Raw genomic sequence first — 21,556 nt, 5'->3', positions numbered from 1 at the left:
ATCTCCCCTGTAGGCCCCCTTCAGGTTCTGGAAGGCTGCTATTATGTCTCCCTGGAGCCTTCTCTTCTCCAGGCTGAACAACCCCAGCTCTCTCAGCCTGTCTTCATAGGAGAGGTGCTTCACCCCTCTGATCATCTTTGTGGCCTCCTCTGGACCCGCTCCGACAGGTCCATGTCCTTCTTGTGATGAGGGCTCCAGAGCTGGACACAGTACTCCAGGTGGGGTCTCACGAGAGCAGAGTAGAGGGGGAGAATCACTTCTCTCGATCTGCTGGCCACGGTTCTTTTGAAGGTTATTGTTGCAAACTACCATGCCCGATAGCTCAAATTAAGTCAAGTAACTTTGCACTTAAGCAGATTTAAGAGTGCTCGGTTGGTCTGTTCCCTCCCTGTTTGGTTGTCAAACCACTCCAGCTATATTCATATGAGCATGTCGTTCATGCATCACTGAGTTGTGATGCCCGAGGTTGGGACATCTGGGCCCAGAGTGGGATGCAGAGCCCTGATTTAGGTACCCATAATTTCTAGGAAGTGCCTGGGCAGAGATTTTTTACTATTTTATTTTCCTGAACTGAGAAAGAAAACACAAAACATCTACTGAAAATTTTGAAAGAGAAAAAACACAATGTTTCTGGTTTGTTGAAAACAAAACTTGCTTCATAATATCTAATCACAGAAACGTTTTCCCATCTAATTAAGATTTTAGCTGAAAATGTCATTAGCTGAATTTTTTTTTAATGTTTTAAGTCAAGAACAGTTCAAAAACCATCTATTCCTTTCAGTTTTCCTCAATAGAAAATACTTTTAAAAGAAACACCAAAATTGCCCTTTTCCAAATAGCTTGCTATTTGGAAGAAAATATATTTTAGAGTGGGAGCATTTTTCTTTAGATAAACATTGACCAGTGCTACTGGTTGACACCAAGTATTTCTTAACACCATGTTATGCACACTTTTTGCACCAGATCTGATGCCATTCTCGCTGAGCAGTTACAGCAATTTCTCCTTTAGGTAGTTCAGTGCTAAATATGGGAGCAAGACTAACCAAGGAGCTGCGACTATTCTGAATCTTTCCCCTTGTTCTTCTCCTTTGCAAGTCATACACAGCTGGAGGTCATCATTGCTGCAACACGATGGATTCTGATCCGTCTGCATTTGGTGCTGTGCATATCTCTATTGTGAAAAATGTACTGTCATCTTGCTCATAAAACACCTTCACTTTTCTTGACTTCTTGAGTTCACTAATAAAGTAGAAGCACTGCGGTTGTGAAAAATTGCTTATTAATTGTGTCAAGTTTGCAGGTCCCAGATGAGGTATATCAGGCATGTCTACAGGTCTGGGAATCTCATTTTTGCCAGAGGGCAATGAGTGACAGAAACAGTCTGTAAGAATCCTACTTGTTCATCTCTGAGACAACCACAGGGACAAACGATGGATGAAGAGCGTAGACACCCAAAACTGCTTGCCAGTCCGGTGTCTGGAGGGGTACAAGACAAAGAGAGGGAGGGAGGAAAGAATAGATCACCTGCAGAAAAAGAAGAAGAGAGGACATGGGCAGAGATCCACCTTTTTTCCATAACTTCTTAAAACCATGAAATATTGGTGTGACTTTGCCTTTTCAGTTGCTTTAGACTATATCTCTATACCAACTTCACCTTGGTCCCTCCACTTCGCACTGGCAGGAGTGATGCTCTCAGTACAAAAATACCCAAAACAAGGTAACCACCTTTATTTTCTTTATCTTTCTTTCTTTCTTCTTTAATGCTTCTTAGAAGAATGCCTTTAATATGGTGCTGCCATGAAGTGATTACCCTGGGCATCAGCTACGCATCTGCTGACCCAACTCCACCCGATTATCACATCATAAAAAGGAGAATTCCTCCTAAATGGAGCCCGGCTGCCACTTCCCAAAACACACACGTGTTGGGGAGGGAATCAAAGGGCTGCCCATCAAGGGCACAGCTACGCTTCACTTCAGAGCAGGAAAAGTGATGAAGCTGGAAAAAGCCCAAACAATAAGGGCATGAATAAATGAAGTGAGACTCTTTAGTCTTTGTGATGTTTGTCTGTGGTGCCACACTCCCTCTACTGGCAGTGCAGCCACTATATTTGCTGGAGTCCTTGGGGTTGGAGTATCCCAAGGCACCAGAGCTAAATCCAAGAACATGCTGATTAACAGCAATTTCCCAACATCCTGGGTTCACACGGCATCACTGGTTAGCCCACTGGTTACTGAGTCCTCTACTAAACTGAACTGGAGCCTCTACTTTACCCTTACCCAGGACTTATTTATTTGTAAATTATAAGAAAATACAATGAGGCATAAGATCCTTCATCGGATTTGATGTAGATAACTAGTGCACTGTGCTTCTGTGCACAGCAGCCACCCTCCCATACTGTGTCAGGGAACTGTGGAAAGTTCTCAGTCCTTCTGGGATTCCCAGGAGACTAATTGGAAGGTCCTAAACTAAAATAAGGTAGAGCTTACAGACACTTTTTATGCTCAGGACTGTCCACATACAGAAGAGAGATCTGATGTTAAATAGCTTACGATTCTGTTCAGTGACACCATCTGTTGGAATATTACACATTGCCTTTCCTGATTTTTTTTTCCTTCAAAATTCCCCTCTTTGTGCTTATGGTGGGAACTTCCTCAAAATTCAAAGGAAGGGGTTTTTGACACTGCTAACTGTTTTATCTGGGGCTGAAAGCATCCACAGCACCATCACGAGAATGTCTTCAGATGGATTGGGTTATCCTGCCCAAATTTTTCACAGGAACAAAGTTTCCAGCATAAGTTAATGCCATGGTCTTGCAAATCCTCCCACAGTGGAGGCCTCCAAGGCTTTTGTTGAAGTTTGCATATGTCAGTGACACCATGTGGACGGTGTCAGTTGATGGACTCAAACCTGCATTTAGCTACTAGTGCAGAATTTCTAGTCACTTCACCTGGCCAGGTGAGTCACCTGCGCTCCTTCCAGACTTACAAAGAGAGGAAAATCCACAAAGAATTAATCGCATCCCACTAGAGAATCTAAAGGTAGGGATAACTGGCCAAATAGCTTAGATCCCCAGCTTACTCCCAGGTTTTGCTCCCCTAATTGTCCAGTGTGCATAGGTGTCAGCTTGTCCCCAGATCTCTTGGAGAAAAAGCCAATTTACTCATTTTGAGATTAAATCTGAGTGCTTGCTGGGAATATTTGGCTGCAGGGATCCCTCCTCATAAGCAGTTTGGACAAGATCAAACCACGTTTGCCTTCCTTCAGCTCACAGTGTCACCCAGCACTGTCTCAGCAGGTTTCATTTCCTCAAGCACCTTCACTACATCTAGTACTACAGTCCTGGGACATGAAATACTTAGCTTTGGTGGTGGTGTACAAAACCACCACTGCCAGGGACTGTCACACAACCTCCTCACCTTGGAGAATGGATCTGTCCATCTGGGCTCACAGGGGAGAGACGGGAAGGCATCAGTAGGATCAGCTGGACTTGAACAGTCTGGTTTGTGTCCTCACCACAATACAGGCATCTACCAGCTTGCATGAAAGCACATCTCATGCTTTTATAGACTGCCCCCAGGGTGGGCCAGTTTCCCTCAGTGGGGAGAAATATTCAGTGCAAAGGAGAGTGTGTTTTGTGCTTGTAGGCAATGAATTGAAAAGCTCAGGAAACCTCTGCAGAGAGAAAGCGCTCACAGCCAACCTGGCTTCATTTCTGGGTCTGAGCTACTGCCTGTCCTCATGCACTCTTGGCCAACTCATTTAATCTCACTGCTCTTGATGGTTGAAGGTGTCTAAACCACTCTCCACTGTTGGGATACCCAATCTGAATTGATTTCCATGAGGATTAGAAGTACAATGTGGATTTGGGTACCTAAACGGTGGTCTTTTTATGATGCTTTGCCTTGGTTCCCAATTGCAATGTAAGGAAGATGATGTCTTCCTGTGCTTGTGATGTCTGGTGAGGAAGACGATTTCTTCCTGTGCTTATGATGTCTACTTAGGGTACACTTGCTCTGAAATAGTGACTGTCTCTCACCAGGTAGATCCTATCTCAACAGGACTTGAGAAAGAAAATGGGAATTAGTCTGCTCTGTGCTATAGGGACTTCTACCCTGACGAAAGCTCTTATAGATGACAAACTCCTTCCCCATCAACCTACTGTCAAAGCCCCTCCTTTACAATGTGGGCTGGTGGGCTCCTGCTTTGACACCCAGCACAGAGCAATCTCTGTAACATCCCTGGGCCTACTGCTGATGCAACCACAGATGGGATATCGCCGGTGGGATCCATCTCATCCAGCTTCAGCCATCTCCAGATAAAGTGGACAGACTCTTTAACAGCACAGACCTTCCCTGAAGTACAAACAGAGATGCTTACTCTCCCAGGGGACAAATCATGCTATATGCTTCTGAAACCTCTTTTAAGATGAGGTGAATCACGCGTTGTCATCGCCCAGTTTCTCTTCATTGCCTGTAGATGTTTAACTTTGTAGACAGGAATCACAGAGCAGGTGAACCCCACACCAGGCTGAGACATCTACTCAGACATGTGTAGAAACTTCACAAGGGAGCCTCAGATTTTCCCTGTCGTGCTGGGTTTGAAGGGTTCATTGCTGGCCAAAAGGCAATTCAGTGTCCCAGTTGGACTAATGTAGAAGTAAGGCGCAGGGCTACTTGGTCTCCTCAGGGGACACTCCAGTTCAGGTCCTGACACAGGGGAGCTGCCCTGCCCTCTCTAACAACCTGTCTTTGACCATGGCTTATACAGGGAGCCTAGAGAGTCCTGAATTCAGGAAAAATGTATCTCCTCCTTCCATTTAGCCTCCACACATTCTCTCCAAAGCCCTTCCACCCCTCTGAGGTGGGTAAGAACTTCTCAGGGTGAGTGAAGCTTGCAAAACACAACCCAAAAGGAGCGGAAACAGATTGGGGCTGGGAGCCACAGTGTTTTGTAACCTAGAGAATAAAAGTCCTATCACCCCACCCAATGCCAGCCATTCTCCTATATCCTTAGGGCTACATGTTTTTCCACATACTGTTCAATTTATTATTTGCCAGTTCCAAGTATAGCAAATTCACAGAGTGAGAAAAATCTCATTTTGAGTTGGTTTTGGCTCCTCTCTTGCAGTTGGACTCATTTGGAACAAGGTCTTTGTACTTTATTACAGCAAATGCCCACGGGTTATTATTTCTGAGAGCCATTAGGGAAAGCAGTCCAAGTAGAGGGGGGCAGTGGGCTGAAGGGGGGCCAGGAGAAAAGGCGCAAAGCTTCTGAAATGCATCATTTTTCACCTTGCCATAAAAACAAATGGTGGAGAGAACCTGAGCTAATAAACACCCATTGAGAAGTGGGTGATTTTTCTCCCCCTCTCTCTTTGGCTTTGACTACTGGTGGTTTTTTTCACCTCTTTTTAAACATATGAAGATCATAGAAAAAAAAAAGATTTCTATTCAAACTTACAAAGAAATACCTTCAGCCAAATTACTTAAAAAAAAAAAAAAAAAAAGAAAAGGCGGCTGTTGAAAGCTGTGTATGGATATGGCCAGATTAGATAGACAGGTAGATAGGTAAGTAGATAGATAGATAGATAGACAGACAGACAGACATATAGGCAGACAGATAGGACTGGAAGCATGGACCTGGATTTCAGATGTCCTCTTCTGCAAATTGCTGTACAGGCACCAGTCAGCCTTCTTATGGAGATGCCCATATAAAAGACAGATCAGAAACAATACCAAGATATTGGTTAAATCAATAGGACAGTTTTTCTCTGATTTTGCATGATTGGTTTTCTCTAGGTACAATGTGTCTCCAATCTTTCTTTGACTGGTTTTCTCTATGTCAGCATTAGGAGTCAAGAATATGGTACATGTCAATACACTATATCTTGATGATTTGGTAATGCTGTTATACACAATTTCATTAAACATATCTTTGTCAAAACACGCATTTTTTTGTAAGTTATGTCTCAATTAGACAGAAGGTGGGATTCATCTTCAAATTCAGAAATAATTACCTGGGCTTCTGTATAGTCAATGGTGAGAAATAACTCTGTCATAGTGCCCCAGAACCTAAAAGTTCTGAGTCTAACCCTAGAGTTAGAGATCTAACTTTATATGTCTAAAATTAGATGAGGATACCACACTACTTAGTCATGTTCAGGTCACTCCTTTTTGTAGAAGGGATATTCTAGATGAATTTAACTCAGAAACAGGACACTGCATGCCTTGTTCAGTCAGGTCTCCACCCATAAATTAAATAGGGTTTTGAGGTGGTATAATCAATCATTTTATTTGGACACAAATATTTGAGATTATAAAGTATGGGGCTTTTTTGGATGACTGTAATCTACAATTAGCAGGGTCAAAATTTATATAAATCTTTTCTGCAACATAAAATATTTTCTGAAGCTATATTATTAAAGTTTTTGTGAAAAGCTATTTTAAATGACATTTTATTTGTTGATTTTTTTCACATTTTAAATGACAAAAAGAAGGAAAAAATGTTTCCCCCACCCCCCCAACACACTGCCTTTTCCCCTTTATTCTGGAAAGAAATAATACAAGACAGCCAACACCAGACTTCTGACACTGTAATAAAAGGGTTGAGTATTTGGAAAGAAAAATATTTTAGAATTTTCTGTGAAAAAGAAAAAAAAAGAAAAAATAGAAGAAAAAGAAAAAAATATTAATCTCTTTCAGTAATTTTATTAAAAAATCTCACTTTTGGCCTACTCAGTTCTACAGTAATTTCAATCAAGGGAGGCAATCAGCCAGAAAATCTGAGCAAACATGTCTCTAACCAACATTGTCCTGATGAATAGCATTGTCAGGATATGTAAAATCATGTATTTTCTTAAACAGGAGGAGTTATTAGCAAAAATGGAAACCAGCTCCATGCACAGACAGAAAGGCGCGTGTCTTTCCTCATTCCAGCTTTACCCCGTTCGTTAGCGGCCGTGACCTGCTCGAACTCCACCCACGGTGATACCAAGGGTGGGATTCGTACGATGAGTTGTGGACTTCACCTTATCCAGTAGCAACCATATAAACAAGGGTCAGATGAATCATGCCCTAAAAGTTCCTATTCCTCCCCATCGACCATAAAGGGACCCCCAAGTGACAATTTCTATAGCATTAGAGGAGATGAATGGGAGACGAGGGGCTGAGTCCAACACAACGAATAGCCATATGGCTGCTTGTAATGTACTGAGAACAGATGGATCAGTGAGGGATTTACAGATGGAATAATGCTATATGATCCCAACCCCATAATGAAGTAATATTATCCCCAGTTTGCAGATGAGGAAATTGAAGCATAGGGAAGTGTAGAGCCTAGTCCAATTTCTGGTGAAGCCAAATTATTTGTCTGTCATTACCCAGGATGGGGAATATCTGGGAATATAACACAGGCATTTTGAGCCCCGTCCTGATTCAGGGAATCCCAGCCATAAACTGTACGGTTACGCACAGGACCTGGAGCTGACATGGAAAGTCTCCTAGTTGGCTATGTAGCCTGCTGCATCACAGTAAATCAGCTTAGCACACCCTTCCCACTCTGGTTTTGCTGCAGCTATGGGGAGCACCTCTGGTTCTCTCATGTCTTGCTGCCCATGGGTTCAGCTCTTTGGGGATATACCAGAAAGCAAAATAGTGAAAGGGTCAAGAGTCTTTCTGCTATTAAGTGTCACGTTGCTGACTCTTTGGGCGGTACCTTGGTTTGTACCTTTTCTTAGAATCATAGAATCATAAAATCATAGAATGGTTTGGATTGGAAGGGATCTCAAAGATCATCTACTTCCAACCCCCTGCCCTGGGCAGGGACACCTCCCACTAGACCAGGTTGCTCAAAGCCCCGTCCCGCCTGGCTTTGAACACCTCCAGGGATGGGGCAGCCACAGCTTCTCTGGGCAACCTGGGCCAGTGCCTCACCACCCTCACAGCAAAGAATTTCTTCCTAATATCTAACCTAAATGTCCCCTCTTTCAGTTTAAAACCATTATCCCTTGTCCTATCGCTCCACTCCCTCATAAAGAGTCCCTCCCCATCTCTCCTGTAGGCCCCCTTTAGGTACTGAAAGGCTGCTATAACACCTCCCCGCAGCCTTCTCTTCTCTAGGCTGAACAACCCCAACTCTCTCAGCCTGTCTTCATAGGAGAGGTGTTCTATCTGTCTGATTATCTTCATGGCCCTCCTCTGGACCTGTTCCAACAGGTTCATGTCCTTCCTGTACCGAGGATTCCAAACCTGGACACAATACTCCGTCTACTTCTTCTTTTACTACAGGACATGCTCCCAAGACGTGGACCTCTGGACACCTCATGCATGGTGGACCAAATGCTTTGCAGAAGCATTGCAATTTCTGTGTGTATGCCAGTTGAGTGCATTGCACATTTCCCCAAGAAACATCCTCCCAGTCCCAAGGGATCCCCAGAAATGTGTATTTTGCTGCAGTTCACACTGCCAGCATGATTCGTTCAGCTGTTTTTGTTCACCGTCTTTCCCAAGGACAAACCGTGAATCAGCACGTCAGAGTTGGGTCAAATGGTGGCTGCTTGTAGCTATCATCTTTCCCAAGGACTTCAGAAGCCATTTCATGATCCAGGTAATCCCAAACCCAAGGGAGAGGCTGTGGCATCAGCAAGCACTATGGAAGCTGAACACAAAATGCTCCCATCTCCAAAAGGACCCATCCAGCCCACAGCTTGTTAGCACAATGACCTTGAGAAAGACTGTTGTTGAGAGTGGGGTTCAGGATGGATGAATTGTCCTGGATGTCCCCAGATGGGTTAGGAATGGAGTGTCCTAACTGCAGAGCATGGAGACTCTTTTCATGGAACATCTGTGCAAGATGATGTATAAAAACGTAAATCTGCTAAAAGACACCAAAAGCACAGTCAGAGTGCCAAGCTACACCGATAGCTTTGAACTGATGAGCTGCATAGTTGATCTTGCTGCAGCACCCAATAAAACACGGGCTAATGCGCTGAGCCATGGTTTGATGGTGGAAGGCAGCAGCGTCCCTGGTGATTCTAAACCACCACAGCCCCGTGGCACAAAGCACCAAATCAATACAAGTGAACTGGCCTGGATCAAACATATTTGGGTGGGTTAACTCTACACAGGCTCATTCTTCCTTTTTTCTGGCACTTTGCAGTGGAGAAGTGACCCAAGGGCCAAGAGGCAGAGCAGGCTGTAGGTCGCAGCTGATTGCTAATGTAATGGTGCAATGGCCCAGGTTAGGAACCACCTAACCCAGGTCAATAGGTATTTCATAACCTGGATCAGCATCGTACTGCTCAGGCACCTGGCCATGAGAGATCCACTGGTAGCAACCGGAACCCCAGCCTTAGCTTCTGACTTTTCTGGGTCTGACTTTTCTGCCCATGGTGAGCTCTGTGCTGTCAAGCTGCCTTGCTCCATCACTGCCTGAGCCAGCTGATATACATTTCCCGTTCTTGTGGCCACAGCGTGGGATGCGGGTTGATGTTACACTGAATCTGGTGTAAATGGCTCCTGTGAGCAGCGACCATCTCCCTTCTTCTCCGGTTACGTGGTTTTGATACTCTCAGTTTTGATACTCCAGCAGTCGTGGAGCCACATGGTAAATCAGAGAAACTGGCGGATCAGACAGAAAACCGAGGCAGTTCACATCAGATCAGTTCATCGGTCGCATTCACCTCTTGGCTGTGCAATTAGTAGGTCCAGCACAAGGGAGAGAGAGAGGGACCATGTGGCTGGGGCTGCGGGTGGGAAGGAGCAGACCATTCCCTCCACTGCCAAATTAGGTGGGACGTGAAACCTCTGGTTGCACAATGGTTTAAATGGTCTAAGACCATGGGGATGCTTCTTTCCCTTTTCCCCTCTTAATTCTAGCGGCTTCCCCTTGCCAGCACTATCACTCAGGTGGTTGCAGGATGCTCTGGATCAGATCCTTGATGTGGATGGGAGAGATTTTTTAATTTTTTTTATTTTTCTTGGCGAAGGTTGCAGTGGGGTCAGTTCCCTCCCACAACTGAGCAAAGAGCAGTGGTTGGGAGCTGCAGAGGGAGAGGAAGACCACTGATTTTACAAGCAGGACAGATGCAATCCCTTAAACCCTCTTGCCAAACTGTGCCTCAAGACACACACCAGCTGGGTTGCAGATAAGCAGATTTGAGGGGGGGGTGTGTGCACAGAACCATCCAGCACAGCACCGAGACTGTCACAGCAAACCAACTGCCAAAGTACAAAGCATTTTGTGGCTTCAGGTGGGTCAAATGATATGTTTAAAGGAGCAAACAGAAGTAAAGTGGGTGGATTTGCAGCAGAGCTGCAATGTGGACTCAACAACCTTCAGCAGGGACCACTTGGGATGGCGGCTCCGTGTGGAAGCAGCGAGCAATGCACCCACTGCAGGGAGAAAACAGGGATGGTAGGACATGGTGTGAAGGAGCTCAAACCCTTGTATAATTGAGGCATGATAAGAAAAATGCTTCATTGTCTGTTGGCCCGTTTTGGACCAGTCTCCTTTCTTTACCCCCACCTTACATCTGTTGAAGGGCAGTTGGAGCACAGGACCTCTTGGTGCCATCTGCCAAGGTGGCACCACCTATTCAGCCTATCCTCCTCCAGCACCTCCACCACCCTGGCTGAACTGGACACCAGACTATTCGGGGAGTGGCCTCCCCTTGATTCAAGCTGAATTAGGTGAGATTAAATTTTGCATTTTTGTTTTTTTGGTCATTCAGACAAATATAATGATATTCTCATCTGTTTAGCTCCAACATTATTATGGGCTTTTCAATGGATTCCATATTGCGCCCTCAGTTATAACATTAAACCAGCCAGCTCCAAACCGCAGGATGATTGAAACATTCTGGTTAAGATGCATGTTCCAGCTCACGTCAAGCCAAGTTACTTTAAATATATCAAAATTAATGGGATGCATAAGGAATGCAGGTCAAACACAGCCACAGAGATCTGTGGCTGATAGGAGTGGCGTTCAAAGAATGCCACGGGGGGAGACGGTACCCATTCTTGCTTTGGGAATTTAAAATAAAATAAAATAAAATAAAATAAAATAAAATAAAATAAAATAAAATAAAATAAAATAAAATAAAATAAATTTAAAAAGATGGGAGGAGACAGATCTTAGTACATACAATAGATTTGAAGTTAGTCCAGGTTACCTGGAAGATCCTGGGCAAATATGTCTCTGACTCCTAAATTTGCCTTTCTGGAATATGACGACTCCATGACCTCCAAAATGATGTCTGAAGAACCTCAACACCCAGCAATGTCTGGAAGACAGAACCAAACAAGCCTACAGACCTGCAGGTGTCCATGAAGCAGCATAATAAGGGGATGCATTGCTTTCCCTTCCCAGTATCTTAAAAAGCCAAAGTCAGGAGAAAAACAGTATAATTTTGGACTGGAACCTACAGATCTAGGACCTTTGAAATTAGGATTACACAGACTGGGAGTATGACACCACAGGACATGTTTCCTGAATGACTGTTTTTTATTTAAAATTCCCCAGTCTGAAAATTGTTACTGAAATATATCTATTTTCCTTAACAGAAAACCTCAACCAACCAGTACTATGAAAGTGCTTCTTAAAATACTACAAGAAACACAGAGTTGTGTTTCATCACTGTTGAACAGGTCAACTTTGGGTGAATGAAGTCTTTGAAAAGAGTACCAAAACCCAAATGCCACCCAATATTTGGAAAATCATTCTGGATTTTTTTTGGAAACTCATTTATAATGAATGTTCTGATAGCACAGTTGTACATTTATTTTCAGGTCACACATTTGACTGTCAGGAGAGAACAAAATCAAATGATCAGGATAATTATGCGTTAGTTACACTGAAATAACTGAACAGTCTGGTTTTATGTCCTGTTGAGCTCTCCGTCACTCTGTGACTTGCTCTATTACAGCGTTTATTCTGATCAATCTGAGCATATACAATCTTTTGCAGCTTTGCTGGATTCATTCAAAGCATCAGAAGTGATTTTTTTGTCCAGTGTAAACAATAGTAAGGACCAGCTTCAACCCATTTGATGTAGTTTTAGTATTTCTGTAAACCCATAGTTTTTATTTTTTTAATAAGAGTGAGAAATTTAAAAGTGAGTGTAAATGTATATTGTGTTTGCAATAATAGCTGGGAATTAGTCTGAGTGTATTACATCAGCCTGAAATATTAATTTTTCAGAATTCTGAGCTCCCTTTTGACTTTGAGGCCAAGCCCTTGAAATGCCAAGTGCACTGAACTTTGACTAGATCTCGATCCTTTGGGGGACATTTGCACCATCTATCCGTTCTGCAGCGATGCTGTGCTCCTCCGTTTTAGTTCCAAAATCTGGTTCTGTAGTATTTAGATGTTCAGGGTCTGGTTATCTCATCTAAGATCTAGGTTTAGGGCTGTAGGCAACCTCTACTACTGTGTCCAGCTCTGGAACCCTCAGCACAAGAAGGACATGGAACAGGTCCAGAGGAGGCCACGAAGATGATCAGAGGGTTGGAGCACCTCTTCTGTGAGGTCAGGCTGGGAGAGTTGGGGGTGTTCAGCCTGCAGAAGAGAAGGCTCCAGGGAGACCTCATAGCGGCTTTCCAGTACCTGAAGGGGGCCTACAGGGGAGATGGGGAGGGACTGTTTGCAAGGGCATGTAGTGATAGGATGAGGGGCAATAATTTTAAACTAGAGCAGGGGAGGTTTAGATTAGACATTAGGAAGAAGTTCTTTCCTGTGAAGGTGATGAGACACTGGAACAGGTTGCCCAGAGAGGTGGTGGAGGCCCCATCCCTGGAGACATCCAAGGCCAGGCTTGATGAAGCTCAGAGCAATCTGATCTAGATAAAGATGTCCCTGCTTACTGCAGGGGGTTTGGACTAGATGACCTTTAAAGGTCCCTTCCAACCCAACACATTCTATGATTCTACGATTCTATGATTCTATGATTCTATTCTTCTGTAGTCAATGGGGAGAGACAGCTGTGACCAGAGGGCAAGTCTTCCCTCTACAAGGAAGGCTGAATTGTCCTCTGGAGCTGCTGATCTCTATCCACTGACTATGGAATAACTCTAACGTGACCACAGCTACCATGTAGATGCCTCAAATATGTGGCATACAGCGAGGTGGGATGAACTCAGGTGTACGGCACAGCCATTCACAATGTCAAGGATGGTTGCCCTTTCTGCAGAACCTGGCCCAGTAAGAACCCTTCAGGCTTGCAGGAAGAGCGAACACTTTTACTAAGAGCATGAATGAATACGTCTGGAGGTCTCAGAAAGTGATGCTGAAGCACCATCAGCCAGGCATTTCACCTCTTGCACTTTTTCACCTCTGGCTCCATGCTCTTGGCCTCCCATCTCCCCCCATCCCGCCCAGCTGCAGCCCACGGTTATGAAGTGATGGAAGAAAGCTGGTGTGGAAATTATTTTCTCATGTACCTGGAGACCAGCATAATTTCATATTACTAGCTAAAATTAAAATCCTATTATAATAAAAGTAACTGGAATCCCAAGGGGACAACATACCAAACATTAGCTGAAAACACCTTCCTGAGCTTGCAAAGAGAATCATAGGGGAGAATGGCATCTGTTACTAACATCTGAGTGCAAATTCCTTCCACCTGCCACGGGCAGAAAGTCAAAACCCCTTCATTTTCTGCCGAGCACTTGAGCCGTCTGTTGAAAAGACACTGTAAACTTCATTAAATGGCTTTCCACTGTGGCCTGCGTGGATGCTGTTTCAGGCCCTGCCATCAGCCAGCGCCAAGGAGGCACCTGGGGATGCTGGGCCAGCTGACCAGTTTGCCTTTCCCGGCTAGTGTGGAAAATGATGGAATGGTTTCATTTCCTGAGCAAAAACTGCAACAGTTTGTATTCCTACAGATACATTGAAGCAGGCTAGAAAATCACTTATCAGGGCAATTCATCCACTATAGGGAAAGCAAAGCTTGATGCAAAAGAAAAGAGATTAATGTAGTCTTTGGATAGCACCAGCAAGCTAAGAACATAAATACAACAATAAATCATCATATCAAGATCTTATCATGTCCCATGTGAACCACAAGCCTTAAAGCCAATTCTGAAGGTCAATGACGTTAGCTCCATGTGATGTGTGGGGAAACTGAGGCACACAATACTGGCTGCGGGTTGTCCAGCAAAGCTGGAAATACAGCCTGTATCTCTGAAGTCCTCCCGAAGCCCTTCTGAAGGCAAATAATCAAGAAAGCAGAGCAAATTCGTGTGTCTCAGCCTGCCGCAGTGTGTACTCGGGCACAGTGCGGTTCTGCAAGACGAGTCCTTCTGCTCAGCCATGCTGGATCACCCCCACAAATTTCTTTCACGTGCCCTGTTATTTTTTCTTCTCCTTGTTTTTGCTATTTAATTCCCAAACTTGGACTATCTCTTATGCAGATGTAGAGCACCCAAAGGAGCCCCTATCTCAGGTTCCCACGCCTGTTTCTGCTGGATGACGGAGGCTGTGAAAGGGAAGCGTTCAAGAAAGACTCCTAAAATCAATCAGGTAATCAGAGGTTAAAAAAAGCATCAATGGTGCCTTTGGTTGTGCTCTTCAGCTGGGACTTCAAGATCAGTGGCATCACCGTAAAAACTACCCAGGCTGCAGGTTGCCATCCCGTGCGTTATCTGTGCAGCAAACAAGCAGAACAGGTAACACAAAGAAAAAGTGATCCTTTCTCAGCTGGTCTTGTAGCTTCTCCCTGCCTCCAATGCCCTTGAAGAAAAACTGGGTGGCTGGTATTAAGCAGACAAAAGGTCCTGGGATCTTTTCCTCGGATCCTGCCCCGAGGGCTGGTAGGATTTGTTGGCAGGCAAATTCTGGCCACAGCTGCTGCCTCTATATCGTGCAACGGGGAGAGTAGCAGCACCAAGCGGTACCAAGATTTTGGTGTGTATTTCGAGTCCTGAGCACTACACGCATGTCCCTGAGCCAGTCCCAGACAGCAGGAAGGGGGGTCCAGGGCCGAACTACCTCTGGGGACCGTGTAAGCAGGCCTGTACACTTAGGTTAGTCACCTGGCATAGTGACTAATCCACTGGGATGGAAGCAAGGAATTCATGTTTGGTCCGGCCACGACACTGCTGTATGCTGCTACACAAGCCATTGTACCACCTCGTCCCAACCTCAGTTTTCCATTTAGAATTCATTGACTGATATTGCTCAGAATCACAGAATGGTTGAGGTTGGAAGGGACCAATGAAGGTCACCTGGTTCAAGCCCCCTGCTCAGCACAGCCACCTAGAGCCAGTTGCCCAGGACCATGGCCAGATGGCTTTTGAGTATCTCCAAGGATGGAGACTCCACAACCTTCCTGGACAACCTGTGCCAAGTGCTTGGTCACCCCCACAGTGAAAAATTGTTTCCTGATATTCAGAAGGAACCTTCTGTCTTTCAGTTTATGCCCGTTGTCCCTGGTCCTGTCACTGGGCACCTCTAAAAAAGAGCCTGGCTTTGTCCTCTGCACCATCCCTTCAGGTATTTATATATATTAGTAAGATCTCCCCGGTCCTTTCAAAATCTTTGTAGTCCCTTACTGGACTTTCTCCAGTATGTCCATGTCTCTGGCACCGAGGAGCCCAGAACTGGACACAGCAGTCCAGCTATGCCCTCATCAGCACTGAGTAAAAGATCAACTCCCTCGACCTGCTGGCAATGCTCTGCCTAACACAGCTGAGGATACCATTCACCTTCTTTGCCACAAGGGCACATTGCTGGCTCACGTTCATCTCGGAGTCCACCAGGACCCCCAGGTCTTTTTCTGCCAAGCTGCTTTCCAGCTGGGCGTCCCCCAGCATGTCCTGGTGCCTGGGGTTGTTCCTCCCCAGGGGGAGGACTTTGCACTTCTCCTTGTTGAAGAGAAGCTGTAGGTGCCCCATCCATGGAAGTGTTCAAGATCAGGCTGGATGGGGCTTGCAGCAACCTGGTCTAGTGGGAGGTGTCCCTGCCCATGGCAGGGGGCTTGGAACTAGATGATCTTTAACGTCCCTTCCAACCCAAACCATTAGATGATTCTATGGGGTTCCTGTCAACCCTCCAGGCTATTGAGGTCCCTCTGGGTGGCAACATGACTGTCTGGAGTATCAGCCACTCCTGCCAGTTTGGTGTCATCTGCAGGCTTGCTGAGGGTATGCTCTGCCCCAGCATCTCGACGATCAATGAAGATTTTAAATAGGACTGGACCCAGTATTGACCCATGGGGTACACTGCTAGTCACTGGCCTTCTACTAGATTTTGTGCCACTGATGACCACCTTCTGGGCCTGGCCTTTCAGCCAGTTTTCAGTCCACCTCACTGTCTTCTCATCCAGCCCATGTACTTGCTCTAAAAACTCCATGATGTGACATTTATGGAAAGTGCTATATAAAAGCCAGACATTGTTATTAAATCTCACCCTCAGTCAGCAAAACACTTAAACATGTGCTTAAGATTTAGGGTAAGCCTAAAGCGCGTTGGGACTCAAATGCCTGATTAAGTGTTGTGCTGAAGCGAGAGGAATTGCTGATCAGTGGTAACACGCTCCTGGGTCACCTATTGCACTTCATGCTTTTACGTTAACGAAGTGCAACCTGGAACAAAGCTGGATTTCATTGCCCAGATGCTCTGCAGCAGGGACTTGGCTCTGAAGTGCCCACCTGTAGTCCAATCCTAAAATCACCGCTGTCCTCCTCAGCAGGGAGATCTTCATAGAATCACAGAATCATTTAGGTTGGAAGAGACCTTTAAGATCATCAAGTCCAATCATTGACCTAACGCTGCCAAAACCACCACGAAACCAGATCCCGCAGCACCACGTCTACCCATCTTTTAAATACCTCCAGGGATGGTGATTCCACCACTAAAGGACAGGGCAAGTACAACTCCTCCTGCTGCAATAGTCAGGGCTGACCCCAAAGAGCAAGGAGAAAGCCAACCTCAGACAGGTAAAAAGTCCTCTAAGCTTTAAAGGAGGCTCCGAGTTCTTTGGAGGAGGTGCTCCCCATCATTTTATTATGGGAGGAACACAGGACCATCAGCTTCCTAACTTTGAGAAGCTCTTGGAGTTACAGAAGTAGCAGAAAAATCCTAATTTTAAAAGAAATCAATGCCTAAAACTTGCCTTTTTGGTCTTGAAAAGTTTGTAATGGTCTTCTGAAGCCAAGCTTCTCCGCAACCTCAAAAATTGCAAAAAAATCAGATTCTCACTTAATGACCAAAATTTGGGAGCTGAAGTTTGAAGGGAAAAATTAAATTGCATGGTATTTAGAATCATAAAATCATAGAATGGTTTGGGTTGGAAGGGACTTTAAAGATCATCTCATTCCAACCCCCCTGCCACGGGCAGGGACACTTTCCACTAGACCAGGTTGCTCAAAGCCCCATCCAGCCTGGCCTGGAACACCTCCAGGCATTGGGCAACCACAACACATTTGTGGTAAAATTGACAGATTTGAGAACACAGTAACTCGCACAGCCTGAAAAATTTTACAGTTGGATGGTGTAGAAGTCTCTTGCTGATAATAACTTCTAAAACGTCTGTTCTTGCTAAGGATTATTTCTAAAATAGTCTGTATTGTGAGTTGATCCATTTTATGCTTTCATTCGAACAGCATGCTGCTTTAATTTATATTTTTATGAATGCATAAACCAAATATCTCGGTGTACTTATATAAGGATGTGAGTCCCACTGAACAAAATACCTGAGCACTCCACAATCTTCCAGAATTTATCATCTGGGAAAGGGCAGTCCAGGCTCTGGCACATCAGTGCCAGTTAAAGACTGATTTTATTTTGTTGCTTTGGGTTTTTTAATCCATTCATTTGAATATCTGTTTGAACTCGTATTTGTTTTTGAGATCCTGAGCAATTCCCTACAATGAAATCAGGCAACCAGGGTCTGGTCGTGTAAATTAGTGTGAAGGGTTTGACCCCAAAGCATTAAAAAAAACCCTGGCCTTTAATGATAAAGGTGGCAACAAGTTAAATTGAAGTGCTTTAATGCAAATTCACCTTTACACCAAATAAGAAGAGTTGCCCTGAACAGCTGAAGAAATGAAAGCAAAAGAGGAATTTTTACATTAAATTTTGGCCCACTTTTATATATGTGTGTGTCTCAAAAAAGAAAGAAATTCAATAAATAAACGCATGGAAGCATTTGACGGTGCCATTACTTAGTGAGGGCTATGGAGACAGCAGGCTGACTTCGCACCCTGCCTCACACAGAGGATGTAGCAGTTTGCTCTTTCTAAAATGCTTCATTCTAGGTTTCAAGATGGAAATGCTCCATTTCTGTAACATAAAACAACATAAAACAACGTAAAACAACGTAAACCAATGGAAAATAACATAAAATAACGTAAAATAAAACAAAATAAAACAAAGAAAAATAAAACAAAGAAAAATAAAATAAAATAAAATAAAATACAATAAAATAAAATACAATAAAATAAAATAAAATAAAATAAAATAAAATAAAATAAAATAAAATAAAATAAAACAAAATATTTCTATAAATGTGTTATTGTGGTTGCCCCATCCCTGGAGGTGTTCAAGGCCAGGTTGGACGGGGCTTTGAGCAACCTGGTCTAGTGGGAGGTGTCCCTGCCCAGGGCAGGGGGGGTGGAAGTAGATGATCTTTAAAGTCCCTTCCAACCTAAACCATTCTATGATTCTTTGACATGCAGCTCCAAGGTAGTTGTACGTCCTTGCTTATCCCATCAAATGCAAATGTTTTAGTCTTCATCAAGAGGCATAAATGTAAAAACAACATTTACCACAGGGTAAGAATATAAAAATGGACGATGAGAGCAGGTGACCTGTTGAGAGCTCACAGCGTAACACCCCCAGGGAGCTCCTTGCCTTGCTTTACCACCAGGCTGCAAGATCTGTCTCTTTCCTTTCAGGAGGAAGAAGGGGAAACTAGACAGAAAAATGTGGCATGAAACCTGGAGTCCGATTGTCATTTATTTCCAGCCACAGCGCAGCAGGAAAAGGCTGGAACCTATCAAGTAGTTCACAATTGAACTGGATCCAGTTGTCAAGCTGAACACTTGATGTGTATGGAAAAAAAAAATTCAAAATATCACTTCTCGCAGTTAGGAAAGCGTAGAGATACATTCATTATAAATGCAGTCTCCTGAAAAGCTTGCATTCAGACAGCACGCTGATTAGCAAGTAGTAAGAGATCTATTACATTTAAAGTCAGTCTAGCACGACCAAGGAACAGAGGGAGAACGGTTCTTGTGGTCTATGGGGTGGGATATGGGTTTTCTGACCAGGATGATGATGCTCCACTTCTGGTTGGCATTGATACGCTGGAGGATTACCAATGAGAGAGATGGAAATACTGGCTTGGCCAAGAGCAACCAGAGTTAGGCAGCTTCATGTGAAACCTCTCATTCCTGCAAGTCCTCTGAAACCACAGACAGGAGAAAAGGTGACCAAGAGGTTTGGTGCATCCATCATCACTTGATGACACTTTGATACCTCGATTCTCTCTTCCTATAAAACATCTGAGCATCCCTGAGGAGAAAGACTTGAGGGTGTTGGTGGATGAGAAGCTCAACGTGAGTCCACAACGTGTGCTCACAGCCCAGAAAGCCAACCACATCCTGGGCTGCATCAAAAGAAGCGTGGCCAGCAGGGCAAGGGAGGGGATTCTGCCCCTCTACTTAGCTCTTGTGGGACCCCACCTGGAGTACTGTGTCCAGCTTTGGAGATCTCAACACAGGAAGGACACAGACCTGTTGGAACAAGTCCAGAGGAGGGCCATGAAGATGATCAGAGGGGTGAAGACAGGCTGAGAGAGTTGGGGGTTGTTCAGCCTGGAGAAGAGAAGGCTCCAGGGAGACCTTATAGAGGCCTTCCAGTACCTAAAGGGGGCTATAGGAGAGATGGGGAGGGACGCTTGATCAGGGAGTGTAGAGACAGAATAAAGGGCAATAGTTTTAAACTGAAAGAGGCAAGTTTTAGATTAGATATCAGGACGAAATTCTTTGCTGTGAGGGTGGTGAGACACTGGCCCAGGTTGCCCAGGGAAGTTGTGGATGCCCCATCCCTGGAGGTGTTCAAGGCCAGGTTGGACGGGGCTTGGAGCAACCTGGTCTAGTTGCACAAAAAGTCGCCCTCCCAGGGCAGGGGGGCTGGAACTAGATGATCTTTAAAGTCCCTTCCAACCCAAACCATTCTATGATTCTATGATCATTTCCAGTTCAGAATTGTTTTAGCTAAAAGCTTGGAAAACAGTCATACTAGAAGTCATGCCGTCTATTTCAAATATGAATTTTGAGGCCTTACTGTGGTACATACCAATTTCTATACCTGTTACCACCTCTGTACAATGCAGGGAGTGATTTTTACACAACTTTCTGAATGCTGTGAGATGACTTAAAGCTGACACAGCCTCCGGTATTCACCATGCTACATATCCACCAAGCCCAGTCAAAAACTCAGCCCAAACCCTGTGTTAAATCCGCATGATTAATACAGTGTATTAGGGAAAAAAGTGCAAGCCTGTGGTGTGGTTTGCTTCTTACGCAGAATTTACAAGGAAAAGAATGGAGGCCAGCCCAAGAGGTTCATTTCCTAAAGGAGAATTCAAGACCTGGAAACCATTTCATCGAACACAAATTCCTTTCCCAGCCTCCGGCATTGAGCAGCTTGGCAGTAGAGGAAGGGCTGAATGGAGATGCCGTCATGGAAGGGAGCCCTTGGCATTGCTGCATCCCTGCCATTACCCTCTCCCGTCTCTCTTTGCGTCCTTAACGGCTGTAAACAACATTCGCTGCCGCACAAAAAACCATGTGCAGTATGGAAGAAATCAGAATGTTTCCGAGCAGGTCTGTCTTTCTCAAAAGAACTAAAGTAGTCCTTGCAGATGTTCTGCACTCAAGCGTAACTGAAATACAAGCTCGTTGTCTGAACTAGAAGCAAAAGGGGAAGCAGCAAGCACTTTACAAGCCTACGATAAACACTACACAATGATGAAAAGCCTTATGAGCCTCACCGAGTGTTAGAAGATGGTCCTGCTCCCAACCCTATGCTTCAAAGGCTTAAGTGCAGTTTGTGGCTTAGTCATGTCTTAGTGAGATGCAGGAACACATTGCCCAGAGAAGCTGTGGCTGCCCCATCCCTGGAGGGGTTCAAAACCAGGCTGGATGGGGCTCTGAGCAACCTGGTCTAGTGGGAGGTGTCCCTGCCCAGGGCAGGGGGGTTGGAACTAGATGGCCTTTAAGGTCCCTTCCAATCTAAACCATTCTATGATTCTACATACCAGGAGCTGCATCAGGCCGGTATAGTGAAGTTGCACCACCTGCTACAAGCCAATAGTTTCTGATACCATCATCCGCTTGGCTCTCTTCACTTCTTATTCCCCCCAGCCTGAATGATCCAGGATGTAATTAACCTCTTAGGAAACAATCAAAAAATGCCATAATCTTGAATTCCTTCATTTTGGTGTTAACCCTTCTGCTGCCAAACTCTAAAAGAGTTAAAAGCCACTGGTTTAAAATTAAACCACATGACAGAAGCCAAGTTGGACTTTTACACCATTAAGCAAACACTTTT

The 21,556-nt window shown here is 44.6% G+C and overlaps 1 protein-coding gene across 2 annotated transcripts in view; it reads right to left on the bottom strand.

Annotated features, from left to right (window-relative positions):
- Positions 1-541: 541 nt before the first annotated feature.
- Positions 542-21,556, bottom strand: part of SNAP47 (synaptosome associated protein 47) — a 55,765-nt gene continuing 34,750 nt past the window's right edge. Inside the window, exons 5-6 of one of the 2 annotated variants that reach the window (XM_074573890.1) lie at positions 11,172-11,282; positions 542-1,524 (exon numbers count right to left, since the gene is read on the bottom strand). In XM_074573890.1, coding sequence (XP_074429991.1) covers positions 11,205-11,282 — 78 coding nt within the window. In that variant the 3' untranslated portion in view covers positions 542-1,524; positions 11,172-11,204. Of the gene's footprint in view, positions 1,525-9,979; positions 10,041-11,171; positions 11,283-21,556 lie in introns of those variants that run through there. The other variant, XM_074573889.1, reaches the window with a different exon arrangement.

The sequence above is a fragment of the Larus michahellis genome, chromosome 2 (genome assembly GCF_964199755.1).
Source record: "Larus michahellis chromosome 2, bLarMic1.1, whole genome shotgun sequence".
In the NCBI taxonomy this organism is placed as follows: Eukaryota; Metazoa; Chordata; class Aves; order Charadriiformes; family Laridae; genus Larus; species Larus michahellis.
Note: the sequence above shows the minus strand (reverse complement) of the source record. Positions and strands in the feature narration are given on the sequence as shown.